Below are 12,480 nucleotides of genomic sequence, written 5' to 3' on the forward strand. Positions count from 1 at the left end.
TATGGAAAGCATCTGTTGATGTTTTCATAATCATATGTCATTTGTATGCCCAGACAGTACCTCCGGACAACGTACGGAGCGCAACACAAGTGCTACCACAGTTCCACAGGCAACAGCATCACGGTGCTTTTCTCCACTATCGATGTACACTAAGGCTAACTACTCTTAGGCAGGCATAGCTTTATGTGTAATTGCCCCAAAGAAACCCAGGAGTATCCAGGATATTTTATCTTCTAGTGGTCAAAGAGAGAACACAAGCCTCCAGGTCTTTCAGTTCAGTGCCCACTGTAACTACCAAATTCTTGGCCTAACAATGCAAACGTCTTCATAGACACAAGCAACTTCATAGCTTTATGTTCCACTCAAATGATGGAGCTAGAATTTCCCACACTTGTTCTATGAATGTGAAACTACTGAAAAAAGTGTCAACATTTTAGAAACTGAATTTTATTTCAGAGTAAAAAAAATGGTGTTCTTTAACAAGAACAAAGTTATTTCAAAAACTGCTGAATATTTAAATCTGACATTTTATATCTGCTTAGTCAAAAATAATACATATGTTTCATAAATAAGAATTATATTATAAAAAGCATGAATTTTAAAAATTTCCTCAGACGACAACATTGATGTTACATTCCTCTTCTTAAACATGGGTGTCGAACTTGTGCCTGTTAGGTATTTCAGTGTAGTGAGCTACATGAATGACCTTAAATGGAGCTAAATCAATTATTTCTCTCACCTGGAGTTTTTAAATAAGGCTACATCCCATTCTGACAGTTGCATTATAAACTCAGCAAAATCTATAACAGCAAAATAAGTATTTGAGTCTTAAAGCCTATGGTACAGAGAAGATTAGACTAGATGACCATAGTCTAGCAGCACAAGAATATGTTGCTACTGCACAGTTTATTGCAGTGGTTCTCTCTAAACAGCTTATCAGTGCAATATGTGCTCCAGTACACATTGTCTTTTCTCTGCTTTTCCCCACATCCTAAAATGGAAGAGCCTGGCACTTGCAAATGGTGTCTTCCTCTGCTTCCACTGCCTGGGAGGCCCTGAACCAAATTTTCTTGCCCTTTTTCTGTCCTGGGCTCCTGACCTTGCCTCATCTCTTCCACTGGGCTGTCCCCTCACTCTGCTCTCAGCAGCTCCCCGGCAATGTGCCCCAGGGTACATTCCCACTTTGAAAGAACCCCCCTACTGAAATGAAGCTTGCTGAAATAGGACAGAAAGCTTATTAGATTTTCTGCCAGGGAACTGAGTTAGTTTAATGAGAATGATTGGTAACATCTACTACTTAATTACAATAATATTAGGGTAAATTCTGCTTAATGAAGATGCTTATAGCAAGCACCAAGTAACTTAATTATTTAAAAAGACCTTTCAAAGTGACCAGTGGTAGTTTTAAACAAGTGTTAAAGTTCTGCTGTTTTGATAAACAGGTGTCCAAATGAACAACGGGTATCTGCAGTCTTAAAAAACTGCTGTAGCTAGGGAAAAGAAGTTAAAAAACAAAAGCAATTTTATGTGAAAATCCCCTATTGACATAATACTACATTCTGGAAATCACCAATTCAGAAATAAAGAAATAAAAAAGGTACAACGTAATTTCAATCCTGTCTTCCTGTGAACATGTGTTTTGGTTTTTTAAACAAACCATATTTGTATGTTCCTTAAAAATTTAGTATCTTAAAACTTAGGCTATCATAATGCCATGCATTACTAATACCAGTGTACTAACAGCATTTAGAGAGAGGTGCACAATCAATGTGCTCTCTTTTCATGGACCGTGTTGCTTTGCTTCATCACTTATTCATATTCTGGAAACTAAGTCCGCAAGCTGGAAAGAAACACTTTCAGCCTTTTTCAAAACTGGGTGTTTATTCAGAGCGTTACCACATCTTGCTATATTAGTAACATGTTTTAAGTTAACTCTGTTGTGTAAGTGTAAATAAAGGAGCAGAAATAACTTTTTTGGAAAGAAAAGAAGCATCTAAACTACAATTATTCACAGAAGTTTCAAAAAAATTTCTTCTGTCATTGCATTCCCCTCAACTACATGTCTATATAAACAGGAGAGCACTTTATAAAAGGTGAGGCAACATGAGGAGATGTGTTCTCCAAGACCATTGTGGATGGCCGTGTGGACGTCCACACCATCTTGGCCTATCTCCGTGCTTTTTGTTTCAGTCTGTATGAAGTGGCTAACCCTGACGCTTGCACAGCGCATCAGCCCATTGCTGTAAGTGTGACACAATGTGCTGTCCAGAAGCACTGCTACATTAACGTCCGCTCACGTTTGGGACAGAAGGAAGTGGTTTTAAGCTAGCTTTAAACATGAAGAGCCTGACAGTAACAGCAGTAAAAATGAGAAAGAAATGCTTTTCTAGTCACTTGAGGTACTTAAACATTGTATAACATAGTATAACATAGATTAGAATCAAGGTTCATTACTCAATACGCTATATTTGGTAATTAAATATAAAAATGGCTCTGTGATAAGAAGAGCCCAAATCCCCATTTGCAGGTAAATATCTAAAGATAAAAACCGCCTTATCCCTTTCTGTGTTTGAACAAGAGAACCAGAGGCTCCAGCCTGACTACAGACAGACTACCGTCCGTCTCGGTGGCCGTACAGCACCTCCAACCGAAGTGCCCGGAAAACCCTCGCGCTGCAACTCTGAAGATTAAAAGTTGCTGGCTACTACAGATACGAGGTTTTTGACCCAAAGTGACCAGCCACAGATTAGCGAGCGAGTAACTTAACTGCATTTTGAACCTTGGCTCTTCAGCCCCTCACACGCTACCCCGTCAAATGGTTTCATGGGGATATCTTCGAGAAGTGTCACTTTGGCGCTGAACCTCCCAGATCCCATTAAAGGGTCCCTGCTGCATCCCACTGCTCGCCTGGCCCAACCCTGCACACTTTCCTCCCGCAGATTCCCGTCACAGCCACGTTGAATCCTCTTTTCCTTATCAGGCTGATACAGGCCTGCCCCGCACGCTCCTCCCTGCGACAAGACGATGAGAACGGGGGGCAGGATCCAGCTGCTCATTGTTTCGCTTTGCAAAACCCTGCCATCGGCACAGATTAACACCAAAAACTAGATGGCGGCAGCCAAGGGAAAAGGCCTTTCAGAATGCCTCCACACGACTACCGGAGCGATGGCGCGAGACGCTGCTCAACACCCGTCGTGGGCTACGTGGTTCTGTGCCGCTTTTGTTTCCAAGGGCCTCATTCCCACCAGCTTGTCCCCTCAGACAGGGAAAACGTTTGTGGCTGGGAAAAAGGAAGCAAATGGCTTTTTCTTAAACAACCTGCTAGTGCCTTGAATTTAGAGCTGCTTACACACAGCAGCTACTCGTTCAGTGGTTTGCATGGCCAGCCTAGAGGGGTCTTCTGCTCTTCTCACCTGCCTGTTCACATTAGACTTGACATTTGCGCAAATCCACTTTCCCGTTAAAGACCGGTATCACAAGCTAGGAGTTTCACGCTTCGAAATATATTCCTACCTACTTGTAGGTACCCACGAACTACTGAATTTCCTGTGACGCAGCAAGGCGCAAAGCTGGAGCCTTCCTGGTAAAACTAGTGATTAAATCATGTTGTCTTCCTTGTAGAGCTCAGTTCTCACCAAATATAGATAGAAAGCAGTATTGTACAAAACTCTTCATGTGTCTGTTTTTCAAAATGGTAACATTATATTAAATCTCAAAACAGAATCTGGAAACACGTAGGTGATCTCTTTTTACTATAAAACAAGAGAACAAGCTCTTATTTTAGAAGTACACTTTCTAGGCTTGAAAAGATACTCCTGTGCATTTCATTTTCTTGGGACTATCAACTATTATGGAACAGCTGATGGAAAGTGGAAGAAGTGGAAGGAAATGGAAGGCAATAACCTCTATGCCCAATTATGCAGACAGATACAAACTATGCATGCAGCTGAGAGCAGGAGAATTTTGCCAGTTTGGCAAAATTACAGGAACAGATCATTAAAGGTATCTAAATAGGAGATCTATCACTCTAAATATAATAAAAGTATCTAAATAGATATCTATAAAAATTTAATAATGATATCAGGAGTTCTTAAGTTCAGATTGAAATGGGAATTAAGTGCCTAGACAAGTTTTAAGATCTGAGACTCACTCTTTGTTGTTAAAAACAACATTCTTAAGACTTCTGGTGGCTGCATGCAGATTGTTTCATTAACAGTAACAGTAATGCAATGGGGTACATTATTTCATAAGGGGTCTTGATCACTCTGTGTAATTCATGACTATTGGCTAACTCCTAGATGAGAACAATTAAGAACTTTATTAGTCATTGAGCTATTTCAAGTCTACCATTAGAGTTTGAGTATTCTGCAGTCCTGATATGGATGTTGCTTTACCGTATCTCCTGACAGTGCTGCAGCACTGCTGATGAAGTCAACAGCTGCTATTCCTATTGCAATTGCGAACAGCACTTAAATCATTTTTGTTCAAGGTACCGAACCTTCCACTACTCTGAGATGTATATTGGTAATATACTTCAAGACAAAAACTTGAAAGATCTAAAAAGTATTTGACATCTGGCATGGTGCCTCAATTAATTATGCTGAATTCATTAGCTTGCTCTGTCTCCTGAGCCAACAGCAGTGAGATTGTATTCAGCAACACAGTACCGCTTGAAATAAGAAGCACTTCAACAGGATATTACATGTACAGGCTGTATACAGTGCAGAGTACAAGGGTAGTAAGTATGCTGTAACTGTTATAGCTAGGTAATGAATCCTGTGAGGCAGTGTCACATTGCTAACACTGAACAGTAAAGTCAGGTAAGATACTTGTAGTCAGCTACAAACATATTTTCCAATAAAAAGACCAGCTGCAAAAATTGTGATATTTACTCACCCGAGGTTCCATGAATTTTTCTTTCCTTTCCTCTCTATACCAAAAATTCACATTTAAGCTCTTTTCCAACAATTATTTGATGTTTATAACAGTGCAATGATTGAAGTTCTCATTCAGAAATGAACTAAACCTGCTGTCAGCTGCTGATGTGAAGGTTTGATTGAATTCTAGGGAGGTGAGGCTTTACCCAAATGAGCTTTTCAAAACAGATATAAATAACTTAAGTAAACAAATGCAACTGCCCTTATGAACAACAGAAAGCATTTACACTAGTGAGAAAAGTAATCAAATGTGTCAAGCAAACAGAAAAATCATAAATAAACCAGAATCGTTTCAAGGGGGAAAAAAAAGATAAAAAGAAAAATATGTCGAAGCTGGCACTGGGTTTGTGTTGCTTAAACAGTAAATTAAAGTTCTATCAAAAGGTTTACGTTTCTTCACACAGCATTTTAAAGTAACAAATGTAGGATTACAGGAAACATCTGATATTTGGGGAAAAGAAACAATACTTAGAATCACAGAATAATTCAGGTTGGAAGGGACCTCTGGAGGTCATCCAGCCCAAAGTCCTGTTCAAAGTTAGGCAAACTTCAAAGTCAGATCCACCTTCGAAGTTAACTCAGATTACTCAAGATCATACCCAGTTCAGTTTTGGCTATCTCAAAGGATGGAGTTGCTCAGGAGACAAAATGATATTGCTGAAGATGACAATTCTGTTTACAGGAACTTTTTCAGATTTCCAAATGTACTTATATTAGTAGGCAAAACAAAAATAAAACCTTTCAAGTGTTAGCTAAAATACACTTTATGGTTTTTAATTTGACAAGAAACAAAGGAGTATCTTTCCAGCTTAGTGAGAAAAAAGTCCTGAAGATTTTCATCCCACATCTCTCTGAACTAGGTTGAGAAAGTTATTCCATCCCATTACAACCACCAAACTAAAAAGTCAGCTCTGCTCAATGCTTAATTATAAGTTCATTAAAACCAAAATATCTTATCTAAATGTTTTTGTTACAGCAAAAATGCTATTTGCTTAAATTCACAAAGTAATAACAGACCTTAATATATGCCTGTGCTACCAAAGGAGAAGCAAGCTCCTGCTAGAAGGATTGTGGTTGCTCTGTGTCTCCTTCAGAAAACAAAAATGAAACAATATGATCAACTGCTGACATACTGCAAATTCTAAGAATATCTGATAATGATAACTTTTGTAGTGAACGGTCAATCAACATCATCTCCCATACTCAAGCATTATCTTCAAGTCTTACATACCTGAGGAAGTGGTACAAGTGGACAGGGCAATAGGGACAACACAAAGCCAGAATTTTTCCTACGGTATTATATGGACTGACTTTGAGCTACACCAGGACTAAGGTTTCTGTTGCATGAAAGTTGATGAAAGTAGTAATAGTGGAATCTGAGAAAATTATTTGAATTATTGGTAGTTGTTGCAAATGACATTTTATGAAAAACATTCAGAGAATGCTGATAGACCAAGAATAAAATAGATGAAAAAATAAAAATGAAATGGATGGAAAAAATGGAGAGAGGTATTCAAATTGTCCAGTTTCCTCTTTCTAACAATAAGACACACTGAGTGACCAGTACTTTTGAAAATCCATCCTTTATTTGGGTGCCTGAATGGGAAATCTGATCTGGGTTGGGAATACTGAACTCTAGGAAACTTAGACCAAGTTTCCTTGTCACTTTCTGTAACATCTTGTTAGCACCTTTTGATTAGTAAATTATGCTAATCAGTCTACAAAATATCAAAATCTTAAATGGCTACTATGTACTCATAACAGAATAACACTTCACTATAATTTTAATATGCATATTTACAGAAAGTAACATGCATACTATCCAGCAAGCCTTTAGAAAGAGAACTCCAATATACAGGCATAGGTCCCCCAGGGAGGAGTTAAAGACTATCAGTTCCCCCCCTTTTCTCCCACGTCCACAACCCCCCCTCTCTCACACTGTCCCAGATGGTACTTCAGCAACTCAGCACTCCTCACTCTCTTCAGGTCCTCCAAGGGCAGGACAATACCCCCAAGACTGGGAAGCTCAGCTTCTCCATTTACCGGCACAGATGTACCTACCCCAAATGTATGTAATACCCTTCTGTGAAACAGTTGCGCAGGTCTTTAAGCTAATACATTCATGCAAAGTCTGTAATAGCAAACAATGATCAAGCTGAACATAATGGTCTTTCAGGAGTATCCCACAGGGCAATGCATGTTCCAAGATTGTCTAAACCCTTCTTCTAGAGATTTTAGTTGCTTTTTTTCAATATAGGGTCACCTTTCCATGTATTCTCAGGAAATTAATCTGAACTATATAAAAATAATATTGAAGCTCAGACTTAAAACCGATACAAACAAAAATGAAATGAAGACCTAGGAATGACATGATTTTCAGTGCACTGAACTGAGACCAGCAAAGCATTACCTTTAAGTAATATGGCCCACATACTTTCTGCAATCAGAATAAAAACCAAGGCTAACTGAGAATATATCATATGATATAGGTGCCTTTTGATACCTTTCAAAATAATTTTAAGCTGACGGAAGATCTTGCTATGTTCAGTAACATTAACATTAAGGCAAATTTAATTAATTTTATCCTAAAAATAATGTAGCTATTTCTTTTCTATACCATCCATTAATATAAATTAAGTATTCAGCAATTAATGGTATGAAAAATTTAAAAAAAGCCACTAAAAAAATCAGATATTACTACTGAAATGCAACTGCTTGCTTCAGCAAACAAGGAAGTGACATTTCCCGGCTGTAAAATAACAAGTTAAATACTATTAACCTGTGCTCCAAATAACTTTACGTGGACGGTTGCCATAGATGAACTAATTGGAAAAGAGCCAAATACCACTGTCCGTGAAAGCTAACAATGCCTGTTTTCAAATGCTCCGGCTGAGTAATAATTCAGGCTATTCCCTCAAGACCAACACACAATATAACGAAGCGAAGCGTCTCGGAGCATCTACATACCAAGGTGTTATTATTCAGATCCATCTTCCCAGCAAAAGGCCCCCACGTTGTTCCAACCGGAAGCTGCTGCCGGCTCTGAATCTTGCGCTCCCCGTCTTTCTGGACCACCTCCAACTCTCCTGCGAACAAAGAAAACAAGCAGTGTTGAGAGTACTTTCACTTGTGCCTTGACAACAACCACCTCTGCCTTTGTGCTGGCTTTACACGCACAATGTTCTGAGGGCCCATATAATGAGAATTAATTATGCTTGTCTGGAAAACAACTGATCTTGTCATCCTGCAAAAGAAAAACAAACCTTTTTCCCTTATAATTATATTCAAATTCGGTTTAGAAAGTCCTGTTCCTTTCTTGCATCTTTTTACACGCATTAGAGATTGAAGGCATTTTTACTCAGAATAGTGGATTCATAAAAGTTCTTAAGAAATGCTGAGGATGAGGGAGATGACAGCTGAAAGGAATAGCATCCACACCTGGTGCATTAAACTCCTTGATGCATTTTGCTGTCACAGGACCACATTCTGAAGCAATCAGCTACTAAAAATTTGAGAGAAATACCACACAGTGATACAAATCCACAATGACTCTACTAATTTTGAAGAAGCTACTAAAAATCTTTACTACAATTAAAAAAAGGATTTTGAACTGAGTGAGGTTTTACAGGCAGTAACGTTTCAGAATTAGACCCAAAACAATTTTAGCTTAAGGTTTTAACACAAAATATGTAAAAGCAATGGGGAGGCGGTACAGTTAATTTATTTATTTTTTTTTTTAGTGTGCCCCAATTTGTCATTTTTCTTAAAAGCAAATTTTATTTTTTTAAAATAAGGACTTCAAAATTAACACTTAAAAGTGAAATTGATACTTTAGCTCACTTTAACTTTTCTGGGTTTTTCCAGTGAAAAGAGAAAGAATAATACACAATTGATCATCACTACAGGAAGAAAAATAAAAATTTTTTTCACTTCATTTCAGGATTAAAAAAATAGTCTGGACAGCCCTTCTTTGAAAGCAGTCTCTTCAATAAGCCTATTTTTCTATGAACAAATGTTTCAGTTAAAACTGTAGCAACAGTTTTGTTTATATACACAATTTCTAACGTTCTTTTCTAAAACAATTCTTCTAAATTCTGGTTCCAAACTTTAAGAGGGTTAAAATGGAACAAGGAGGAGGGGCTCATCTGTGCTTTTCTTGTTAGACATTTAACTGAATTTTTACATGGTGTTGCACTTCCAAGCTTTGGCCTTCCTGAAGGTAGGCAAAAGATCTGTCACTGTTCTCAGGAGCGGCAGAGCTCACCTCGACTTTGCTGTAGCCATGATTTCTCCCGAGCTGTTTTCCCTGCCTGCTAAAGCCCCTTCCTCCCTTTCCATACCAACCAGATGCAACAGAAACTCCTGCCTTTTGCATCAGCACGTCCCTTCTCAACAGCTCTACCCCCAGTCAAGATGGTGCTTTTCCACAAACAGGGTAAAGTCCAAGTGTGCAAGAAGTCAATTTGTCCCAGATTTAGAACTGGCAGTTGTTGTGAAATGAACCTTGGGACGGAGGAAGTGAGTAACTCCTCCTGGCTTACAGGCAGTCTCCGCAGACTTCCCCAAGCTGACCATTCCCATGGATGCCTGGACTTACGTTACAGCCAGGCTGCAAAGTTTTTCCTTGTCCGCAGGGGTTAATCTCGGCCTTTTTCCAAAGAGAAGACTTGGCTCCAGCTTCCATTTTCAAGCACAGAAATCTTAATTTCACCTCTGAGTGTTGCAGATTACAAAACTACTCTACGTAAAATTGTGCATCAGATCCTTCCTGCAAACTGGAACAAATCTAGGAAATAGAGCTGTATCAGTTTACAAAAGCTTCTACGTATGCCGGTGAGTCCTCATCGTGACAGTGCTATGACATTTTAAAAGGCAGTACGTGAGCAGGAAAGCTTATGGATTAATTATATCTAATTTAGACATGTGTTATATATGCATCCAAACAACAACAAAAAGGCATTTTTTTCCCTCTCACACTCACATTGTTACAAATTGTATTAACATTAAAAAATCTTTTTATATGTTAATTACGGAAGAAAGAAATCTTTCTGGTATTGCAAGGTAACATGTTGATCACTTCGGCATACTGCAGCATTTTCTCTCTACACAAGAGATGAAAACTGTAGCATTTGCTTGCTTTTACACACTAAAAAACAGCCATGTCTATGGACATGTCACATTTAACTGATACCAGAGGAATCATGAGAATCTTTGAAAACCCTTTTAAAAAATAATTCAGCCTCCCTTTCTGCCACTGACATTTTTCATTTGAAAAGGGTTCAGACACAGTCAAACAGTGACTCCTTATCTGTACCTGTGGATTTACAAGCAGGCCTGTCTTTTAATGGATTAAGAACGACAAACTTAGGGCAGATCATCCAGTGATATCCAAAAACCTACCTAAGTTTTAAGGTACATATCATTACACTTTATATTTTAAGTAAAATTAATAACATGACTGTTATACCTGCTAAGTAGTTCAGGTTTGAGGCAAACATGAAACCAAGCAATTATTTTCCAAAACTGTTTTTTTTTTCCTCCAGTTGATAATTAATTAAGCTAATATGGATTCTTTCTCTCTATTATTCTCTTTCGTTACAGTCTCAAGTTGTAGTTTGGGCGATACATTTCAATATGTATGAATACATTGAAATGTACTACGAATGGGGTAACATCATGCTGAATTGTACTGAAGCTGCTGTATTTTCCCCTCCACTCAGAGAACACCACGACAGAGTAGCACACTGCAGACAGGGTTACACAACATTTTGCTGCATAACCTTCCCATTTCCCTTGATCATAGTTCTCCAAAAAAGATACATTTCTTTCCGGCCACCATGACCAGCAGCCATTTTAACACTATGGGTGAATGTTAGAGTTGGGAAGGATAATCTGCTCGTATGTTTTGGCAAACACAGACATTTTGGTTACGCTTGTACAAAGTGCAGCACATTACAATTTGATCCTTGGCAAAGATTTTTTTTTTTCACTGAAAACCTTTGTTTGTTTAGGGGTAAAAATTAACACTAAGAGAGCTGTAAGTTAAAAAAGCACTGTACATCAGGGTCTACAAGCATCTGCTAAGATTTTTTTTTTTTTTCCTACCAGAGCCTGCATCTTTTGTAAAATCCCTGTATACATTCCTTTGTCAGCCCTAAGCAGGAAGGCCAGGGGCTGGTACAAGGGTTTGTAGAAGAAAGATTACAAATGTCACTATTAAAAATCCTCTCCTGAATTCCCCTGACCCTGGAGTAAGGAGCCTGCAACTTTCCTGCATTAATTTACAACATTTTCCTCCTCTGAACACTTCCTATTTGGCGAATGGTCTCAAAACTGTGGTAACAGAGGGGCCCAGTGTCCCGCTGGCGAGAACAGGGCTGTCCCCCACTCCCTGCTGGCTTCCCACGAGGACGCTGGTTTAAGTGGTGCCATACCTGTGGCCCCGAGAAACTTGTGACCTCAAGGGAGCCTGCTGGAAAAAGAGAACCTCACCCTATGACTCTTAATTAAAAGAGCTTGAAAAATGTGTCAGCAAGACAAGATTTTCTCCTTCAGCCTTAGAAGAAGCTCAGATGTAAGTCAGGAGTGCTCTCTGCAGCTACCATCCCCTGCACAACTGCTCAGCATTTTCACAGATTACATCAGGAAAAGGAAGAGGAGCAGAGATTTTATTGCTGTATCACCACTTGCAGTAAGAAGCGTAAAGACTCAGCTGGTACTGATTCTTCACAGGTGCCTGGCCATGGAGATCCCAACGAGCGGGGAGAAAAGGAAAGAGAGGATGAAAGACTGCTGCAGCTTCCTTTAATCTGCACTCCAGCCCAAAGGAAGCAGAAAATTCTGTGCCAAACACTGTTAGGAATTTCTAGTGACCAGCAGTTACAACAGACCACCTCAGTACTGAACATAATGCTCCTTCACGTAACAGCAAATTATAATATACAGAATTCATACACACCCCGGGGATTCATCATTCCTATGGCAAAGTCGAGAAGCAGTTGTATTTTGCTGGTTTCATCCTAGACTTGTCAACCATGCGACTGACAAGGATAGCAAGAAGCGTAACAGAAGCAGCACTAAGTAGAGAGGAAGTGATGCTCTACTTTTAGGTTTTGCAAATTAGGTAAAAAAAATTACTTGAAACATTCCATTTAGTGATATTTACCTCCCTTTTCCTTGTTATGGAGCACAGAAAATTGGAAGTTTTTTTCCAGCTTGTTCTTCAGGAACACACTTATTTCCAGCTTGCTGAGTAAGTTTATACAAAATATTTGAGACACATAGTATGGGCTAATCAATTTTGGTAAAAGATAATGCTGTTAGTGCTGTGGGCTGTTTCTCTTATCTTGTTGATGTAGCATACTTTTAAAGTCTGTGATTACTCAAAGACTTATGATAGCTGCACTGTAAAAGAAGCCCCAAGTCATGACTCACTAGTACAGCTACAAAACATCCTATGGCTTTTAAGATACTAGGCCACCTTGGTGGATACAAAATCAGAACGAAAGGACTCAGTTGAGGATTCTTTTCTTACATATACATG

At 38.9% G+C, this 12,480-nt stretch overlaps 1 protein-coding gene across 1 annotated transcript in view; it reads right to left on the reverse strand.

Annotated features, from left to right (window-relative positions):
- The window catches only part of ZFPM2 (zinc finger protein, FOG family member 2), a 258,193-nt gene that overhangs the window by 154,384 nt on the left and 91,329 nt on the right, over positions 1 to 12,480 (reverse strand). The window contains exon 4 of the mRNA XM_010577129.1: positions 7,905 to 8,023. Within this exon, the coding sequence (XP_010575431.1) occupies positions 7,905 to 8,023 (119 nt within the window). The remainder of the gene's footprint in view (positions 1 to 7,904; positions 8,024 to 12,480) is intronic.

This window comes from Haliaeetus leucocephalus, unplaced genomic scaffold (genome assembly GCF_000737465.1).
Source record: "Haliaeetus leucocephalus isolate CR32 unplaced genomic scaffold, Haliaeetus_leucocephalus-4.0 Scaffold555, whole genome shotgun sequence".
NCBI classification, from domain to species: domain Eukaryota; kingdom Metazoa; phylum Chordata; class Aves; order Accipitriformes; family Accipitridae; genus Haliaeetus; species Haliaeetus leucocephalus.